At 39.0% G+C, this 21408-nt stretch overlaps 2 protein-coding genes across 2 annotated transcripts in view; one reads left to right on the top strand and one right to left on the bottom strand.

The window, feature by feature from the left end:
- Nucleotides 1–2788: 2788 nt before the first annotated feature.
- LOC144642865 (uncharacterized) lies at nt 2789–14871 on the bottom strand. Its single transcript, XM_078501957.1, has 6 exons — nt 14483–14871; nt 9320–9456; nt 8166–8571; nt 6468–6783; nt 5624–5972; nt 2789–4302 (listed from the first exon to the last, which is right to left on the bottom strand). The coding sequence occupies exons 1-6, from the start codon at nt 14852–14854 to the stop codon at nt 3624–3626; spliced, it is 2259 nt and encodes a 752-aa protein (XP_078358083.1). The 5' UTR covers nt 14855–14871; the 3' UTR covers nt 2789–3623.
- Nucleotides 14872–15161: 290 nt separating this feature from the next.
- LOC144642929 (uncharacterized) overlaps nt 15162–21408 on the top strand; it is a 73339-nt gene continuing 67092 nt past the window's right edge. Inside the window, exons 1-5 of the mRNA XM_078502035.1 lie at nt 15162–15567; nt 16718–16838; nt 17000–17097; nt 18181–18302; nt 20533–20650. Coding sequence (XP_078358161.1) covers nt 15468–15567; nt 16718–16838; nt 17000–17097; nt 18181–18302; nt 20533–20650 — 559 coding nt within the window. The 5' untranslated portion in view covers nt 15162–15467. The remainder of the gene's footprint in view (nt 15568–16717; nt 16839–16999; nt 17098–18180; nt 18303–20532; nt 20651–21408) is intronic.

Below are 21408 nucleotides of genomic sequence, written 5' to 3' on the forward strand. Positions count from 1 at the left end.
ATTAATATGCTGCCCTCAGATAACCTATAATATTAATATGCTGCACTCAGATAACATGACTTCCACAAGGAACTCACCTACCAAGTAAGAATAAATAACCTAGCACGCGGTCGATATGCCGCTCTCAGATGAGATGAGTTCCATACGGAGCGAACTCACCACTCAAGTGAGACAGAACATTCCAGCACAAAGTCAATATGCTGCCCTTATATAACATGAGTTTAATAAAAAACTCACTATCCAAGTAAGACAACATGATCTAGATGCGTGGACGTTAATATCCTGCCTCCAAATAACATGAGTTCCATAAGGAACTCATCACCCAAGTAAGACAACATGATCTAGGCGGAGGTTAATATGCTGCCCTCAGATAACATGAGTTCCATAAGGAACTCACCACCCAATTGCAAGTAAGATAAATATGATCTAGGCGGAGGTTGATATGCTGCCTTCAGATAACATGAGTTACCTATGAAACTCAAAGCCAAGGAAGAGAAAATAATCCATTCCTGGAGAGGTGTTGACCTTAGAACGTTGTTTTGTTAGGATAGTATCCCATCTAGAGAGATGTTAATGACCTGCATTTTCATACCTTGAAAAGATGTGACTTTTAGACCCGGATAACATATAAAATGAGACAACATGATCTAGGCGGAGGTTAATATGCTGCCCTCAGATAACATGAGTTCCATAAGGAACTCATCCACCCAAGTAAGACAACATGATCTAGGCGGAGGTTAATATGCTGCCCTCAGATAACATGAGTTCCATAAGGAACTCACCATCCAAGTAAGACAACATGATCTAGGCGGAGCGTTAATATGCTGCCCTCAGATAACATGAGTTCCATAAGGACCTCACCATCCAAGTAAGACAACATGTTCTAGGCGGAGGTTAAGATGCTGCCCTCAGATAACATGAGTTCCATAAGGAACTCACCATCCAAGTAAGACAACATGTTCTAGGCGGAGGTTAAGATGCTGCCCTCAGATAACATAAGTTCCATAAGGAACTCACCATCCAAGTAAGACAACATGTTCTAGGCGGAGGTTAAGATGCTGCCCTCAGATAACATGAGTTCCATAAGGAACTCATCCCCCAAGTAAGACAACATGATCTAGGCGGAGCGAAATATGCTGCCATCAGATAACAGGGGTTACGTATGGATCTCAAAGCCAAGAAAGAGAGAATAATCCTTTCCTGGAGAGGTGTTCACCTTAGAGCGATGTTCGGTCGGAAAACATCCAACAGTTTGATAACTTTTCAGGCGGTTTCACCATGAAAAATAAAGACTTTTTGCGATCCAAGGGGTTTCTGCCCTTCTGTAGTAAAAGTTTTAGCCGTAATGATCTAAAATAAAGATTTACAGGTGTGCGCCTACACTGAGCTTAACTCTTCTCTCTAATGGTTTTTATATACAAAGTAAGAAAAAAAGGTCACCTTTTTGATCGTGAAAAAAACTTACTTTTTGCAGTAAAAACAACCTATAATACTAAAAAATAAGAAAAGTTCATTGTGCGACATTACCCGCCGCGCGCACTTACTTAACTTTTGAATACATTCGGAAAATCCCCCCTCTATACCCTCTTTTGAGGCCTTATGCGTCCCATGGGCGTAAAAAAGGACAGATGATAATAATAACACCCTCTTTTGTGTATCCTGAGATTATGACGTCAAGTAGGGCGGACAAAGGTCTCTTTCTTAAGTCATTTTTCTGATTCTTTTCCAATTGAAGGAAACCTTAAGGTAATAGTTTTTTAACAACGAAAACAACAAAGGAGTAATAAAAAGGCTAAAATAACCAAGAATGGTTTGGACTAGTAAAGATCAAGACAAATTTCGAACGATAAATTTGAAAAACTTTGCCATTTTTTCAAAATGTGTTGTTCATGACGTAGCTCTTTTAAAAATTCGTTTAATGCGCCTCTTATTGATATTCATCACTCAATTTTTGCTGTTCTTTTCTTTAACAGAGGTAAAGAACCTTATCTTCTCGCTGCTAAACACAAATCCAAGCAATCGTCCAACACTGAAACAAACTCTGCAGCACCCATGGTTCGCCATGACAGACTAAACTTCTATCATCATCATTCATAACACAACATCTAATATTTAACCAAAGAACTGAATTGTTTTTAAAAATACTATATTAGATAAAAGACTTGCTGGTGTCTAATCCAGTAAAGTTATTACACTGGAGTTTTGAGTCGATATAACACTCGCTAACTGCTAATGCAATCAAGTTGTATTATAAGCTTATTGCAAACTAATATACAATAGATAATTAGCAAGTTATGAAAGATATCTATTATTGATCTAATGAACCGTGCATAAGGACAATAGATTGTCAGATTTATTCGGTTGTTATAGACTATATATGATGTTCTGTTTATGCATGTTTGCTGATTATAGTTAAACGAATGTTGGAAGAAATGTTAGACAGCCAGCAAGCATATCATGTAGGCTAGTTCTACAAAAAAGCAATTTTACACAGATTTTTGGTCTAAAATGACAATGAAACATACAGTCTGTAATATAAGTGCTCGGATGCCAGTGTTTATTTCAAAATCAGACGGTTTTCTGTCCATATAATAAAAATAAGAACACGTATTTTATAATTATCTGTTTATATTTTATTCTGATCTCCGAGTCACACAATATTTTTGCAAGTACAAACTATAAAATATCATTAATAATTTAAATTTTATAAGAAATATATATATTTTATATTACAAACAATTTTAGTGAAATATATCTTAATAAAATATATTTTTAAATATAGTGTGTTTTTACTGGACAATCACAAATGACTTTGAATGATTTTCAACGGGACACTTTTTAATGAATAACAACAATTTGGAAGACTTTTATGGAATCTTTGACATTCAGTAACTATGATAAAAATTAAATAAATTATTTCCTCGATCAACCATGCCCATCAGGTTATAAAAAAGATGTCAAAAACTGTTTATCAAAATCTTTGTCTTTGTCTGAGTGTCTTTATATCTGATAAAGACACGGCGAAACTTTACGTCCAATTGTCTAGGCCAAAATAAACCAGAATCAGAAGATTTTAAGCCGTTCAATAAATTCGCAGTTCGTGTTTTATCAAGTCTAAAACACTCGGCTGCGCCTCGTGTTTTAAACTTGATAAAACACTGCTGCTCATTTATTAAACATTACTAAATCTATCATACAAATTGTGGTAAATTTCAATGAAACTGGGCTAAATTTAGGTAAATTCAAGGATTTCTTCCATTACAAAAAATCGCGTTTTTAAACTGTAAAATAGACTTTCACAGGTGAAGAAATAGATGACGTCACGTTTGCTGACAAGTCGGCCTTGTTAAATAGTCGGATAAGCCGAAATTTGTTGTCGAATATTCCTCGGTGATCTTCGTAAATGTCCGTAAAACGTCGGATATGAAATTTCTTTTCTTAAGGTGTTCAACACGATATATACCCTTTTGCTAGCTAAGCTCACTTGTGAAATTATCTCAACGTACGTTCGCACGTATGTATTATTCTCTTTTTATTAAATTCAGTAATTATGCAATTTCTGAAATTATGCAACAATTGATAGTAACATTGGCAAAGTTCGCCCAACTGAATTCCTTTATGAACTAAGACAGTGTAATAATAGCCTTTGCAAGATTCCCAAGTCTGCCCTGAAGTGCTGTCCAAGTGTTTTGACAAAGCAACCCGTCGCTTGGCAACCGAGGGACAGTTGATTGACAGCTTGCATTATAATCGGTTTGGAACTTCTGAACCGCCATTTGAACCAAGTCGGAATACACCTCTGGTATATCACACAATGAACTCAAATACTGCAGTCTCTGTAAAACTGAAATAAGTGCAGAAACAAGGTCTCGAATTCCACCATTTGGGGACTTAGGAATGCTGTATGTGATGAACACATCGTCATCCACTTTCCGCAAAGTCTCCAAAACAGTTGTCATCTCTACAACCTCAGCCGGGGAATTTCTCGGAGCTAGGTTGTAATTGCATGTAAGCTTGTCCAAAGTGGCAAAATTTGTCACAGCCTCCTCAACAGAGTCGTATTGTCCATCAGGTATAGGAATGAGCGTTAGCGGATCTTTAACATAATCCACATTGATTGTCATGGCAAGGCCATGGTTTGTGCGAGTGCACGACAGACCATTTTCGTTTCCTGGACACATGAATACTTGCTCTAACATTTCTATTTGCGCCAGTGAAGTGTTTTCGGGTCTCACTTTGACAACAGAGACTTTGACTTTCTTGTTTTTGTCTGATGTGGGTACCACAATGGTACGATAAAACCTACAAACATAAGAAAGGAGAAGTGTAAACTCTAGGGGAGCAATGAAGAATTGTGTTTTATCCTTTGCCTTTTCTAAAAGCTTGTAAGCTGTTAATACAACTCTATGTCCACATAGAGGGCAAAGGCCCACAGCTACATAATAACGAATTTCTTAAAAAAACCGCATCAAAAATGTGTCTCAGTGCTACTCACATAACCTTCTGCACTCATTGCATACCTATAATGTTTTGACATAAATGACCTATAGAATTCTCCGCTTGAAGATAAGTGCAAGCTTTTATAAACTGGTACTCTAGGGATTGTTACATAGATAAGGTTGATTTGGACAGATACACATATATAAAAAAATGGGGAAGAAATTTCTGAGTTCTTCTCTCAACAGCAGACAAACCTAAAACCTTCTGCACACCGGTTTTATGATCTATCATTGTGTCACAGGATGGAAAGAGGAAGATTAAGGTCACTGCCCTTAAATAGAACTGAACACAATTTTTTAATCAAACTTCGCCTACTGGTTTATTAAATTAAGGGAACTTAAATTTTGAAATAAAAAAGGGGGGTCACCAGATTCGTTTAGGAGCAGGAAGACCTTGCATATTCCATATAATTCCTTTAAAATTCCTCTGCGAGTTCTAGCAAAGTACACGTTTTTAGCGATAATTTATTTTTAAAACACAAGAATTGATCTGTTTTCATTTTACAGAAAGAATTTGATCGCTACACCAAAAATATGAGAAAAAATTGATAGGTCACCAGACTCGTTTAAGAGAAAACGACAATTAACTTCTCTCGCAGACTAAGCCACATAGAAAGAAGCCACCATTTTGTTTATGTGCGCGCGCTTATTACACGTAAAATTCTGCGCAGTAAGGATGCGCAATGCAATACAGGGCAATGACCTTAAGAGGGGGGCCTAGGGTCAGGGGGGTTTTGGTGGGGGCTGCTTCTGAAGCTGTAACGTTTGGTAACAAATGCTCCCAGAATTCTGTAAACAACTTCTCCACGAACTTGAATTTTTCATTGGCGGAGGGAGGAGGGGGGGGGGGGGGGACTTGCACTTTCACCACAACGTCCTGGGATCCTCTTTCAGAATTTTCTGTATCTGTCCCAGCACAGAGGCCATATAACTACATGCATGCTCAAATGTGACAAACTTTTTTCACTGGAACCTAGCTATGTGGCCTAGTGTCCATGAATCTCTTCAACAAGCGTCCCACCGCTGCACGGAAGGCCATACAGTAGGTTCAATCTTGTTGGCAGAAATCAGAACTTTTTTCTGAGCAGCAGTATCACTGGCGATATAAACCAGACAGTTCCTACCTTGTTGGGTCCAAGTGCCACTCTTTCACAGCAAACAGCTCATACCCTTGAAGCCATTTATTCTCTGTCACCATTTCAAACACGGCTCTTTCCTCTGCCACCATCTTGCCAAACCTGGCTTGCTCACAAACCACTATCCTTTCTGTTAACAGCAGCGACTTGTTTCTGTAGTCCTGTTCATTCACCCGCAGAAGATACTGGCAGGCAAACTCTACGCTCGCCAAATAATATCCTGCTTCAGAGAACGACAAGTTAGGGTTGGAGTACCTTCTCAGGTATGCAATGGTTGACGCCAGGTTTGGTATTTTGGATTTGAGAACTACATAAACCCAAACGTCCATGAACTCATCTATTGGAAGAATAAAAAAAATTATGATTAAAGTCTTGATGGTCTTATCATTTGGCAAGCATGTCTCCTTTATACAGGGTACATCTAAGATGCAGATCAGACCAACTTCTTATGAGCCAAATTTGGTGTATTTAAGTTAAGTTTCAGAGCAAAATAATACTAAATTACAGTTGAAACACTCATTAGCAACCACCTGAGGAGTTCAAAAAAAGTGGTCATAACTGGAGGGTCCTGAAGGGTGGGTAAAAAATTCCATTTTAAAGAGCTGGTTAATTACAAGAATGAGCACTCGCAAGTGACTACATACTTAAACAATAGAGTTCGCTCACTTACGGTCGAGCTTTAAGTTAAACTTTCTATCTCAGTCTCTGAGTAACACTCTTTCTCCAGCCTTAGTCATCTTGCACTTTTAAATTGAGATCTTTATCAACAGACATTATTGGAGAAAATGTTATATTATGGTAGATGTGATCAGTGATGTAGTTATGACGTTACCTGCTCCTGGGGGCCTGGAGCGTTCTAACATGGACAACTCATTGAGTTTCCTGAACACACACTGTGCCGCACTCACAATAGCGTGGATTTTGCGTGAAGGCAAGATTGACAGCGTAATACTCTTCATACATGCCACTGCTGCGTAATAAGGTGCTATACCATCATCTTGATACTCTGGGCTGATTCCAAACTGTGTCTGGGTGATGTGCGCAAGGCTGGTGTAAATTTGTGATGTTCTTTTGTCTTCATCTGGCTTACTGATGTAATCTTGAACGAGCGTGTAAATGGACGGCATCAGGTACTGCTCTAGTTTAGCCTAGAGGTGGATTGTGAAGTAAAAAAAAAAATTGTTATTGGTTTGTCACTTTATATTACTGCCAAATCTGGTTAATTGCCCATGGCACTTAATTATGATAAAAATACTACAATCCGATTCACAATCAATTAAACTGGTTTACATGCTTGCAAGCAAGCTTTTGTGCTGTTTTTTTTTCTGTGTTTCCTATTGTTATTTTGCAGTTCTTGATATTCACCTCTGAAAATTATACTAAAACAAATATTAACAGAAGGCTCAGTGATTATTGCTGAATAAATCCCCGAGACAAATTGGAATAAAAAAAGTTTTTTTTTTTGTTTACTCTTTTGCATCTATTTCAAACTCGATGGTTTCCATGTACACTACATGTACAAGAAACACAAGATCTGGAAAGACTTTTGGTGACACTACATCAAGTATAAGAGGAAACTGCTGATTACATTAATGTACATAAGCGATTTTCTACGAGTTATGCAATTTTTGAGGTTGATTACAGTACTGTAATGCTTCAATTTTCAGTGCACCCAGGGTGCTTACCGGTATTTACTTTTGACACATCAAGGGAGAGTGCTTACTTGAAACAGGGCGTTTAATATTTGAAACAGGGCACTTATTCAGAACAGGGTGCTTATTTACTTTTTTGAGAAACAACCAAATGTTCAAAACAAAACTTGAGTAAATATTGTAAAATTCATTAACTATTCACGAGGGTGCAAACCAATCCCAGCACAGTATTCAGATCACATGTACACAACTGTAAACCCCAATACAAATCAAACAATAGAATTAACTTTTGATACAAACTCCTGCTCAGCTAATTAGTATTAATTAACTTTTGATACAGATCTCTACCGATTTGCATAACAATACTTTGCATTCAATTTATTGTTTTCAATTCACAAGTACTGGTAGAATAAAATATTCGCGTCTGATCTGGCTTGCCATTGTATACGCCCATACAGATCTCTCGCTTATTTTATCTACTACTTAAAATAACAAACAATAACAGAAACTGCAATAGTAACAAATTGTTGAAAGTTCAGTTACTTTTAAAAGAATTGTTCATTTTAGCAGTAAATATATACATGTACAGTATGGTGAATGTTCATGAGTTTATCTTTTCAGTAGGGGCAGTTATCCACAAGAGGGGCGCTTGTTAGAATAGGGGTGCTGATGAAAATGGGGGCTACGGTATTAGAATCGGAGTGCTTATTGGAATAGGGGCCCTTATTGACAAAAACACATTTGGAGTGGTTACGCTTATTCGGAAGGGGGCGCTTATTGGAAGGAGGGCGCTAAACTGAATTGTTACGTGAAATTGCACCATGATCTGTAATATCAGAAGTCCTGTTGATGAGAACATAATTATATGTATCACTTACATAGACCATATCGTAAGACAAGCTTTCTCTCTGATGTGTGAGCTGTTTATCCACAATATACTGAGCCATGCCACCAACAAATTCTTGATATCTGTCGGGGTGAACTCCCGTGGGAAACTCGTCGTCAATACTTTGCACATCCCAGCATTCTCGGATGTAAGCTTTCAGCTTACAAGCTTCAAAAGTACTGTTTGTATAACTTGTGTCTAGAATCCTGTCCAAAATACTTGCAATCTCAATCGAACCTTCAGTTACGACGACTTCTTCAAGCTTGAGTTCTCCTGATGCAACATCCGGTTCTTTTGAACCAAGTTTTAGCTCAAGATGTGAAGTGATGGATTGTCTTGTTGTCACAGATGACTGCGATGATTCTTTGTCCTCTCGCACACAGAAATCCTTGTGTAATCTACATTCAAATGAAAACAATTTTTTATTGCAAAAAGCTACAAACTATTCTAAATTGATTATTATATGATACTATCAATAACAGCCACAAAATGTTAATGATAAAGCTGGAGGGGGTGAATAGGTTTGTAGAGTGACAGATTTTGCCTAAAAAGCGCCTTAATTGCAGATTTTTGCGATATATTGAGCAAATTCATGGATTTCGAAAAATACAGCGGGTTGCGGATTTGCGAAATATTTAGGCATGGATTCCAGACTTTTAATGTCAGGAAGCTCTGATCGTTGATACTAAATAAAGTCCAGATCACATCATTTCAATATGTTTTGAAGTAGGCATCAGCAACTGGAAGAGTAGGGGGCTGTGAGAACACTGGGTTGTTTGTCCCAAGCTTGTTGCTATAAGCAAAGTAACTGGCAATATATAATCAAGTAGCCGGTAGAACTCCGGCAGACTGTCCCAGCTTGTTTTGAAAACCTTGTTCAGTTTTCATGAGGTATGTTGGCGGAACTGTTGCAAAAATAAGCAATAAAACGAAACACCCTAAAAAAGTAGGAATAAAAAAACAGCATCTACTGTCCCTCGCAAAGAAACTATACCACATTAAGTGTTCAAGTAATGTGGATTCAGATTTGAATGAAAATAGTGGTGGCTTGAAGGATTTGCAGATTTGCAAACCCCTATTCACCCCCTCTATAAAGCTACATCTTCATTGTATTCTGCCGACTCTAAGCTGTAATAATGAATTTACCTGATCTTAGCTGCCTCAAGGTCAAGTATTTTAGATTGTAGTTTGTAAATCTGTTGACTGGCTTGCACCCATTCTTTAAACTTGTGGAACTGTAGAGTGACTGGTGTAGGTGTCTTGCTACATGATACAGCTAGATCCTGTAAGAATAATGAGAAAAATTAATATAGTTGTTATTTATTGCAGTTTTCAGTAAAATGCGAACTCTGAAATTCAAAATCCAACAAACCATTGTGTTTTTTGCTGCCGTCAATCATAATTATGGCAACAGCCAACGGACTATGAAAAACAGAAACAAACAAAATGGATCGAAATCCACCAATCACAACTGACAGACGTGACGTTTTGACCCTATTGAAGTGAACTCCTGTTTCCTGAGAAGTCCGCTAAGATGATTGATGGCAGCAAAAAGCGTAAACCGTTGGTTAAGGATTGAATTTCAGAGTTCGCACTTCACTAAAAAAATGCAATTACAGTGCGGCTACTGTAACTGGGGTCACCCAGACAAAGTAAACCAATTACAAAGCAGAACGGAAACAATAAATTTCAGCATTTTTTCCTTCAGCCAATGAAATGTACAGAGTACAGAACAATGAAATTTGAACTTGTTTCGTTCGCCACGAAAACACATCTGTTTCAATGCTAAATTTTGACTGTATGGCGCTGGATTTTCAATTAACTTCGATTGCATCCATTTTGAGCTTGAGTAGTTGTGACAGCACGAATTGGAAAGTAAATATCAGCGATGCCATATGTCTCCATTTCAATCTCTGTGAAAGCAGTGACGCGACAGCCGTTTGTTCAGTTGGACAAACTGTATGGCGCCATATAGTCAAAATTTTAGCATTGATGTGTTTTTGTGGCGAACGAAACAAGTTGAAATTTCATTGTTCTGTACTCGGCATTTCATTGGCTGAAGGAAAAAATGCTGAAATTTATTGTTTCCGTTCTGCTTTGTGATTGGTTAACTCTGTCTGGGTGACCCCGGTTACAGTAGCCGCACTGTAAACTTTTAATAAGAAAACCATTATTGCATGTGAAGTGAGGATGACTCTGCAGTTGCAAAAAACCTTAGACTGTAGAATATCATCACAAGAACATCTCAAGAACATCTCAAGCGATGTTTCCGTAGATAAGCAGCACCCCGATTTTTTACTTATATTTTGAGGGAAAAGGTGCAGCGTATACAAGGATCTTTACAGTAACCATACTTAGAACAGTTTTCACTTGAGTATCAAAAGAAATTGGCATTTTCTTTGGTTTTGCATTACTACGCTAAATGATTGGTTTAAAAATCTCAGGTCACTTTATCGTCCAGTCAGAAGTAAAACCAAAACCAATCATGACTTGCTCACATGTTTTCCTGCAATTTATGCCAGCTACATCTACTTACTTAAAGTTTTGGGTAGGTCACTGGATTGTCCTTAATGTTTATGATGATTGGCCAGTCAATGGTATCTATGGATACAATGTACATATCACTGGATTCTTTTTGGGAGAGTTCATCAGACAACCCAGGAAAATATGCTTGGGAAATACCAGTGGTACAGATCTAGGGGAGGGGCCTTTGGGGTGGGCCCCCACCCCCAGGGGGGTACTCCGGCTTGCTAATGACGGGGATGATCGAAGGATTTTTTTGGGTTGGAAATTTTCGATTCCGGGATTTTTTTGGGTTGGAAAATTTGGCAAGTATTTTTTTGGGGAACTTGATTTAGATAGGGGATTTTTTTGGGTATTAAAAACGAACTAAAGTGCCTTGGCACGGCCTTGGTGTATTTATGGTTTGATGAATAAACAAAACGAGCGTTCTTTGTGTTATGTTATTGCCCCTCCTGGCAATTTAGGGGTAATTTGACAAGGGATTTTTTGGGGGGTTATTTTTGGTCCAGGGATTTTTTTGGGTAATGTCGGAAGACTTAGGGATTCTTTTGGGTCCTGAGTTTTGCCTCCATTCGATCATCCCTGTCATTTACAAGCCAGAGTACCCCCCCTGGGCCCCCACCTTATGTTTTGGCCAAACTATGGCTTGAAAGGCTGAGACAATATACTTCCAAGGGCTGGCCCCCCTCTTATTCCAGAGTCTGTACAATTGGGCCCCCCACTTATCTGAAGGTCTGGATCCACCACTGAAACCTCTGAACACAGGGGGTGGGGTGGGGGTGGGGGGTTAAAAGGTGCTTTTACCTTTGCCTAGATGAAGGTAAGGAAATTGTTTTACGCTCCAGCGATCAAGGATTGATTGATTGATTGGTTGTTTGGTTGATTGATAGCACAGTTTTTTGTCAACCAACTTTGAAGCCCCCTGGGAAATTTAGGGACTGGTCATAAAGTACAGGAGAGGGTGGGCCGGAAAAAAAGTGGGGGTGGGCCATTTTTTTTGTGCACGTAAAAAGGGGTGGGTCAAAAAACATCATGCAATACATTAGGGGTGGGTTATGAACAATTATGCTTCAATTGTATTAGCTGCAGATATGTATATAAACAAAATTTAATACTTAAATTGGCAGTAATGTAGCTTGATAAATGACTTGGAATAAAACTGCTCCTTATTACACCACCTGGCTACATGGGCAGCTAGTTGTTTTTACGAGAATATGTCAACAACCTCTTAACCATTGCATGCAACAAATAGTCCACATCAGTGAAGTCATCCTCAGTATCTGTATCACTGTCTGTTTCTAAATTAGGGTTTAAAGTGTTACAAACTTGAATAGCTTCTTTTGTGAACATCTTTTTTCAAAAAGTAATTTTAACCATTTGACATCCCTTTTCCCCATTTTTGAAATGGCATCTTTACAACACGCAAAAAAGCCAACCGACTTGCGTGTGGTAAATATGCAGTAAATCTACATTCATTTTGTGGTGCAAGAATGTCACACAACGAACACAGGATATAGCAGTATTCCATTAAGACGGTTTGTGCACACGTTCATGACTGTCTTTACTTTCAAGACACGTCAATGTATGAAGACATAATGGCAGTAAAACAAAAGCCAAGTTGCAAGTTCCATAAATATGAAATGAATGCAGCTATGTTAAGATGGGATGAAGACAAGATTGACATCAAAGTTGAAGATGTAGCTTATGGAAATGAGGTGAAGGATGCAGTAGTTTCAATAATAGACCATTTAGAGCAAGATTTTACGAACATCATAGTCGCCGGAGAACACTGAGTTGTGGGAAGAATATGGCGTTCTCCAAAGAAAGGTGGACCAGGTCCTAGTATGCATCAACGAGCTGAAGTTGCACCAGTCAAGACTGACATCCTTCAGATGCAGCCGCGAGCCTGGTGTGGGAAGTAGCAATGTAGAAGTGAGATATAGGGATGTCGAGATAGCTAGAATCCTCAATATTATTCTGATCGTGTGAATAGAATTCACAGAGCGAGCAAGAGATGACAGTGGCCAGAATGAGGCAGAGAGATCAAATGCATGTATTGGTGAAGCACTGGTTGATGGTGGGGCCATGCGCACAATGGAAGTTTTATGACGCGCTTGATGGACTGACACAAGATGAAATTGCAGCACTCTCACTTGATGATATTAAGAAACGCGATGTGCTGGCAATGGAACAAAATGCGTGCACCGTTGCCCAGAATGTGGCTGAAAAAATCAATCACGAGCCAGGTCCAGCTGGAGATTACATGCAATCATTTTTGACCCCACACAAGAATTAACAGTTTTTCTTCAACACAGAACAACTACGCCAGTTTGTTTCGGCACCAGATTCAAAGAAGAAAGACATACCAGGATCTGCATACTTTAAGAAAATAGATACGTTTAATGGAAGAATATGTTCAGGTGGGAGAGCTCTACTTGGAATATATAAAAGGTGACTACCAGAACACAAACAAAACCCTCTGTGGGTTTTGTGCTAAATTTCCCTGTTCAGCTCCAGACTTGGAAAGAGTTCTAAGGCCCATGCCAAATCACAAAGCTCTACCAGTATTGTGTTACTTGCCCTTTGACAAGACCCTAAAGCCAAAGATGATGATGGTGATCCTTCTGAATCAGTGGACAGTGATGTCTCTGACGATGAGGATGTAGTGACGACGATGGAAGTGACTCAGAGAATGACGAAATATTACAGCCTCGTAACTCCAGAACTGGAAGGTCATGTACAACATATTTGACCCGTCATTTCTATGGAGACTCTGATTGATACTTTTAAAAAAAGCAAGGTTAATGGTGTTTTATCTATTATTTAGGGGGGGGGGGGGTCAGTGATTTTTGTGTCAGGATTAAAAGGGTGGGCTACATTATTTGTGTTAACTAGCAAGGGTGGGCCACTAAAACTTTGTCTACTAGAAAATCGATTTTTCCGGCCCCCCCCCCTCCTGTACTTTATGACCAGTCCCTTATCAAGTTTACTCACACCCTAGAAAGGGCCATTTCAGACAATCAAGACACATCAAAACTGGAAAAGGTCATTTTTAAGCAGCCTTAACAATCTTCTACCCAAAACGAATAATACGAAGTCGAATAATTGTGAAAGTGACAGGATCTAGCTTTTCTTTTTTAAGCGATGACGTCAGGAAATCGCTTATTGTCATCGCAAGACCGACCCGATCTTTTTGTCTGTTTCGGTCGAACAGAAATCAAGTTTAACTTGATAACAAGAAATCGCCGCGTAGAACATAAAAGCAAAATACTCCCGTGCAGTTAGAATGGAACACTACAATGTATAAACGAAAGAGACTAATCACATATGATGGGATCTATTAGAATTAGTAGACAGAAATTTCTAACTCTTATAATAATAAGGGCCGCGGTGGGCAAGTGACCATTTGACCTTTCTCGCAGCCTAAAAGCTGACTCCCGCGTATCGTATGTCGCTTATCGGAAGTCACGCACTACAATATAACGCAATCTACTGTTGTTCAATTGAGCAAATATACGAAGAAAATGTATTATTAACTTTGCATCCTTGGCCTGTGAATTTATAACTACTGTTAATTCTGTATTTATTTGAATTCCATCATATCCTAACTATGCTATTTAGACAATCACCAACATTGCTTCTTAGGTTAAAAAAATGTACACTGCAATTGGATAACAGTCTTAATCACGCCCTCAATTATGTTAGACCCTTTGTGAAACGTCATCGCTTCTGCATGCACTGCATGCCGTTTATTATATTTGAACTGATTTAAATCGCCTCACCAACCTGTAGCTGTTTTATACAAGAGCTCACATGCACTTGCTTCAAGCACAGCACTTGTATCTTCAACATCACGATCTTCTTCGTCAGTTCCCGCTTTTTACGCGCGTATTCCTCAGCGTCTTCAGTCTTTCCATCAACAGACTCGAGAGCTCCCCACGACCCCATAACCCAAACAGTCAAAGGCTCGGCGCTACTTTCTTCATCTAGTCTCTCTTGCTGTGCACTCAGCGAAAAACACTGGCTTTGTATTTCGGTTTTCAAGTGACGATAGTTGATCAGCGATCTTGCAACCGTCTCATCTTTGTCGGTTTTGATGGAGTCCAATTCCCAGTCTAAAAGACGGGACGATTCGAATAAATCTCCAATGTCCACCATATTGGATGTGTCCAACCTCGTTTCCGAACAAAAATGTGGACAGTGAGGGAGGGGTAGTTGGGGGATGTGGGTTTAGACATTTTTTGAAAACATATACAAACAGGATTTTCTAATGGGCAGTGTACTTTTTATTTAATGGCTGTTTTTCAGCCTGTTTATCATGCTTATTGTCAATTTTTCCCATTTTCCGCAGGCTAAAGCTGTCCTGTTGAGAGACGATTGAAAGGCTGGGATTCCTGTGAACCAAGGTCAGCGGTAAACGTCATATACGACGAACAATATGTCCATAAACGCAGTTTTGCCATTGAAAATCGTACTGATTTTTAAGACTCTCGCTCGAAAAGACTTTTGTTATAATGCCCTTACTTTATTTGCCTCTTAGTTTGAATCGCAAAGAAAATTGAAAGGAGGACAAAAAAATGAACGCGTTACATGACGGAAGTATCCCAAATTTGGAAAATATCTCCCGCGCGCGTATTGAACCGGAAGCCAATCAAAGTGAACTTTCGAACCTCCCATAAACAAACATATTGGCGATTCAAAGTTCTTGTAATTTGTTTCACCACCTGTTTTGGCGGAGTTCAGATGGTCTTTTTATGTTCCTGTGAGGAAAATGCGTCCGTTTGTCGCATTAGTTTTGTTTTTTGCTATTTTATTCGTAGCTGAAAGCGACATCGATGAAGAAGAAGAAAAACTTCCAACGAGATGCCATGGTGAGTTGGAAAATATATTTTAATAACGTTACTTGTTCAGTTCTTGATTTATGTTTTGCAGATGTTGCCCGGGAAATAACGGGATCTTAAGCGATCTACGTTTGTGAAAGAGGCATTTGAATGATAGAAACGACATTTTAGGAAACAATTCTTGCAACTAACATTTTAACCAGCTAAAAAGCTGGAGTTCGATTGCATTTTACAGCTGAGTTCCGGTTGTCCAAGTCACTGTGTTTGGGATGATTTAAGCAGATCCGATCCTCAAAATTTTCCATGAATAAATCAAATATTCCAAAGTTTAAATTTAACAGGCCTTCTGTTAAATCTTAATGTATATTGGATTACATTGTATTTTTTTTTTCATGCCTAAAACACTTGCAAATAGAATGAAGTTTTGAACTTGTTTTGTGCAAGCTGTTTGTGACTTCATCAGGCTTGAGTGCTATATTTCTTAAGCTAATTAAGGCACTTCTAAGCTAAATAAAACAACGGTTGACATTTTCCCTGAATATTTATAAACTACTTTCACTACCTAAACTTTTAATTTACAGCTTTTTAATTAAACGAAATGTTCAAAAAGCATATCAGCCAAAATTATTCAGAACTTTTTTTCTCATGCAGAAAATACTTTCGTAACTATATCCTCAGAATCTCTTTTTGAATGTAAACCCTTTATGTTAACAATATTATCTTTAGCTCCTAGCCAAAGGACGCTCAGAAGCTAATTAATTTTTTTTTTGTTTCTGAGAACAGAGATCCATGTTGGTTGCATTGAGCACAGTCAAAATTAATACTTAATGAGTGACTCCTGCTTATTGTGAGCATGCTCTGAAATAATTGACTATGACACGGAAAGTTCTTATTGGCTGAGCTGAAAGCAATAATTTTAAGCAGGTGTTTTTGTTGAATAATGATATTGTAGTTTAGATGTCATCATGACAGTCATAAAATTATTTGCATTTTTAATATTCAAAAATGACATCTTTATGTACCACCAAACTCTCCAAACTAACATGAAAGAAATCTTGGAGGATAGGTAAAGAGAATTGATTTCATATCATTTCGAACTTGGAAATAAACTTTGGGTAGTAAAGCTGCGACAGCTATATTTGAGTTTGTAGCTAATAAAACGTTCTATTGAACTTTACAGTCTGCAAACATCTTGTACAAGAACTGCAAGACGAGCTTGAAAGGTCTGGCAAGTCCAATGAAATATTTCGAACAGGGCAGATATTTCAGGAGCAGCGCAAGGAAATAAACTACAGAAAATCGTAAGTATTGCTGTGACTTACAGTTAGTTCAAATGACTGTTTTACCAGCCAGAAATGGCATATTTCTTCCCTTGGTCTCTCAGAACTTTCCTTATTATTCAAGTCATATTAGAACACATTACATCTGTACAGTACGTTGGAGTCTCTCTTAATTCTTGCAGTGAAGTACGACTAAATGAAGCTCTTGAGAATGCCTGTTCTAATGTTTTGGACTACAAGGTTCACAAAGACAAAGTCAAGGCATTGAGATATGAGAAGAGTAAGTAACTATATAATTAGCTTTCTTTGTAAATTACGTTGCATCTCTAAAGCATGGAAGTTCTAAATGCCTGGATCCACGTGAAGTGGTGTGTGTGTGTGTGTGAGGGGGGGGGGGGGGGCTCTGTGGGGGCGAATTGAATATCAGTTCACATAAAACATAACACATTCTCCTCACCTCAGGGACGGCGGAGCCGGGGGGCCGGGGGGCGGGGGGCAGCCCCCCCCCGAAAGACACAGAGAGCCAGCCCCCCACAAGTCACAGTCAGCCCCCCCCCCCCACCGGAAAACGCCCGCGCCGCACCTGGATCATACATGTATAAGTTAGTAGAGGGGAACTGATTTTGAAACTCGGCAAACTTCGAAGGGCTGAACAATAACATGTTTTTTGATGTTGAGTTTATCCTGCATGTAACATTTACTGTGCGCATCTTCAATCCAAAATGATGGCTGATTCAAAGAACCTTTTCATCGTTGGGGATGATTTTGACATGATTTTTAAGCAGTTTAAGAAAGCGACGGGGGAAAATAGAGGAGGAATTTATGCCTGCAGTCAGTGTAATCTTTGAAAGATTAAATCCAAACTGATACATAGCATGTTGCTTACTTTCTTCATGAACTGAAATCGTGCATAGAAACAAATTAAGGTTGGTATGTAAACAAAAACAGCTAAACACAATACAAAGCTACATCGCACATGTAGCCCTGTATGAATACTAATACCCTACGAATTGCTTTGATTACATGTAATTGTGTGGTTCCAGAAAATATCCATGCCCACCCCATGGAAGGCAATTAGAAATTCTGAGGGGGGTGGGGGTTTCAAATGTGAGTCCAAAATGTTTAAAGAAAAATAAGAAACTAAAATGAAATTTCTCAAGGGTTAGGGGTGGGGTGGGTGGGGGGAGGGTCAATTCAAACAATCTTCTTGTTTGGGAGGAAGGGTTAGTACATTTTCTGGAACAGCTGTTAATAAAATTTTTTTTAAAAAAACTATAAGTTATTAAACAGTTCACCTTTCTTTTTCAAAGAACACTGTATATTGTTTTAACTATCAATGCAAACTTCCATTTTAATTCACCAGAGGAAAGTGTGACGTTTAACACTCTGAAGGGGCTTAAGAATCGAGGTGTAAAGGTGGAGCTTGGATTTCCATATGAGATGTGGGACACGCCTGATGCTGAAGTAACAAGGCTGAAGAGCAGGGTGAGACTTTTTTTTTAAAATAGTACTTGACTAGTATTTTTTAAAAATAGTTCTCAATAAGTGACAGTGCTGTCTTTGAAAACTGATACAACTATAGGCATGCAATGCGTGCAGAGTGCTAAGGAGCTGATGATCGTATCCTTCTTTAGCAGTTTTGTCCTTAAAAGTTACTGTCTGATATCAAAGAGGGGGAGGCTATTCTGCTGTGCGAGCCTGCGAGCCGGATCCTTTTTTTGCGAGGCGCGAGCCTCTTTTTGCGAGCCCTGAAAATTTACCGCCAACAATTCCCCAAAGGACATAATATCCTATTGTAGTCTTTATAAATGATCCTTCAACTGCGAGCCGAATTATTTCTACCGTTGAATGTTTCTTTCCTGTCGGGCGTCCATGTGTAAACAATAGTCGCGGTAGTGTAACAAATTGTTCTCTCCAAACTCTTTCTATATTTCCTGTTTAAAGGAACATACTTCTTGAAGGACAACTTTAAAGACAGCAGAAATGGGCATAGATAAAAAATAAATAAGAATCGTGTAGGGCTAACGTCATTCCCACAAATAGAGCGGGAGCATTTTACGATTTAAGTCACCTATGCAATAGAAAAAGAACCAGTAATATTGTCAGGACGCTTACTAAGGTTTGAATTATACACCTGCTGGCCTTGTGAAACTGAACGAAGAATCGGCTCGTAACTGAAAGAACTGTAAACTCTTCGCAACCGTTGGTGGGATGTCACTTTAATCAAGATATTGAATAATACTGGAAAATGTAAAGCTATAACCTTAAAGCTAAAACCAGCAATTTTAAACTACTCTTCCAAGAAAGTTAAAAACAGAATGAAATAAAAGGAAGTGGATTGACAAGTTGATTTATACACACCACGCATCTGGCAGAAATACACAATGTTATGCGATGTACTCCAAGAAATATTCAATTAGCTTTCTGAATAAAAAGCTGACTGTAGGCTTATGGCTTTAACCCGGGCTTTAATCACCTCATTTCCTTTAGACATTGCATGCTTCTAGCTTTTGAAGCAAAAAAAAAAAAACGCTTCCCAGCTTGGTACCGATGGTGCAACACTATTTTCACTGGACTTCATTGTAGCATGTCACGTGATCCGGTTTCACAGTAAATTAAAATGCAAGGACCTGCAAGGTGTACTCGTATAATTTCAACATATTACTTTGGTTGTTTTTAGGGACGGACCATTATTTTTTTGGAGGGGGGGGGGGGATGAAAAATATTGAAAAAAAATTGTTTGCAGGGCCTGGAAAGACAAAATAAATTGTTTGCAAAAACGATATGTATAACAAAAAATAGTGAGAATTTCTAAAAAAAGTGTTTGCAGAAGTGCATAAACTAAAAAAAAAAGTTTGCAGAGGAAAATTTTTCATCCCCCCTCCCCCCTCCAAGAAAATAATGGTCCGTCCCTTAGGTGAATTTGCAGTTAAATTTTGGTAAAAGTGGAAAAATATGTCAGAAAAATAGTGGCTCGCAAAAAAAGGCTTGTGGCTCCGGCTCGCAGACTCGCACATTAGTTACTCTCTATCAAAGATTATAATGACCATGAAATGTACATGTTCAGTATGACAAAGGTTAATAATACAACAGCTCCTTGGGGGGGGGGGGGGGCTCCTCCCACATGAAATGGACGGGGGATGCCCCTTAGCAAATCACTGCTAAAAGGGAACCAGCCTGGGCCTGGCTCAAGCTAAAGATATGATTTTTCATGTCTGATCAGTTTAGACAGGCAACACAGGATGATGGCATTTTCAATTATCAATAATGCAACTGTAAACAAGACCTTGATAGCCAAAAATATTGGCAGTCTATCGTGAACAGCCTAAGGGGAACTGAAATCTGTTATTTACACTCATAAGTGAGACAATCAACATCCCTGTCACATTCATATGGGAGATCCCCCCTCACCCCCTTTTTCTACCCCCTCCCCCCAGTGACAACTATATGAACCTATTTGACCCTCCCCCCCAGAGACAACTATATGACCCTATTTGACCCTCCCCCCAGTGACAACTATATGACCCTATTTGACCCTCCCCCCAGAGACAACTATATGACCCTATTTGACCCTCCCCCCAGAGACAACTATATGAACCTATTTGACCTTCCCCCCAGTGACAACTATATGACCCTATTTGCATGCATAACGGTATGAACCTATGATGCTAGATTAAAATAATAAGTTATTATTACTTACTTTCTTGATTTGTAGTGTGAGCTGATGGTGGAGACTTTTGAAGATGACTTAACTCAGTGGTATTGGCATCATCAGAACGATAACCTGACAGAATGGTTATGCCTTGAGAGAGTACTAGACCCTGGGGAGGAGGGTAAGGAATATGTTAGAGTATACCGGTTGATAGCAGGTGGGTGGATGGTATTTCAGGGACCTACTCCATGTGTCTGGTTTAGGGAGGTGTTCAGTGGCGGATCCAGAAGTTCAGATATGTGGGGGGCCCAATCATCCAGATCTTAGGAAAAAAAGGGGGGGCTTTAGAAATTGATTTTTCTCAGCCTGATGGGCCTCCTTTTGGTCTAAAAAAAAAAAGGTGGGGGCTGAGTCCCCGGGCCCCTCCCTTAAGCCAGCGACACACTTGGCGATATTATTTGCCGATCGCGGCGAATTTGATCGCCAGCAATCAGAGAAAAAACTTGTCGATATCTGACATGCCAGATATCGGCGATTTTATACGCCGATCGCCGATAGCGAAAATCGGCAATCGCTGCACCGGGCACACTTGAGCGATTTTCGCCGATCGCTGCGATCGGTAAATCAGAAAATCGCCAAGTGTGTCGCCGGCTTTAGATCTGCCACTGGTGTTTATAGGTTGTCCTTTATCCTAGGGGTTGGCTTTCATATAAATTAAAGAAGTCTAATAGAGTGATTGTTTTAAATTTTAAAGGACCTCCCCCCCCAAGTTATCAGAATGTTGTTTTGTGGGTGTGGTTTGATTTAAGCCCTTACAGGCACTAATTCTCAAACAAAGTATAATTTGACATTTTCTACTTGCTAAAAGTTTAATATGGGAGGCTCTGCCCCAAGGTCCAAATACCCCTTGCCCTTTTATATACCATTCCGACAGAAAAG

This window comes from Oculina patagonica, chromosome 2 (genome assembly GCF_052425735.1).
Source record: "Oculina patagonica isolate OP01 chromosome 2, crgOcupat, whole genome shotgun sequence".
Classification (NCBI taxonomy): domain Eukaryota; kingdom Metazoa; phylum Cnidaria; class Anthozoa; order Scleractinia; family Oculinidae; genus Oculina; species Oculina patagonica.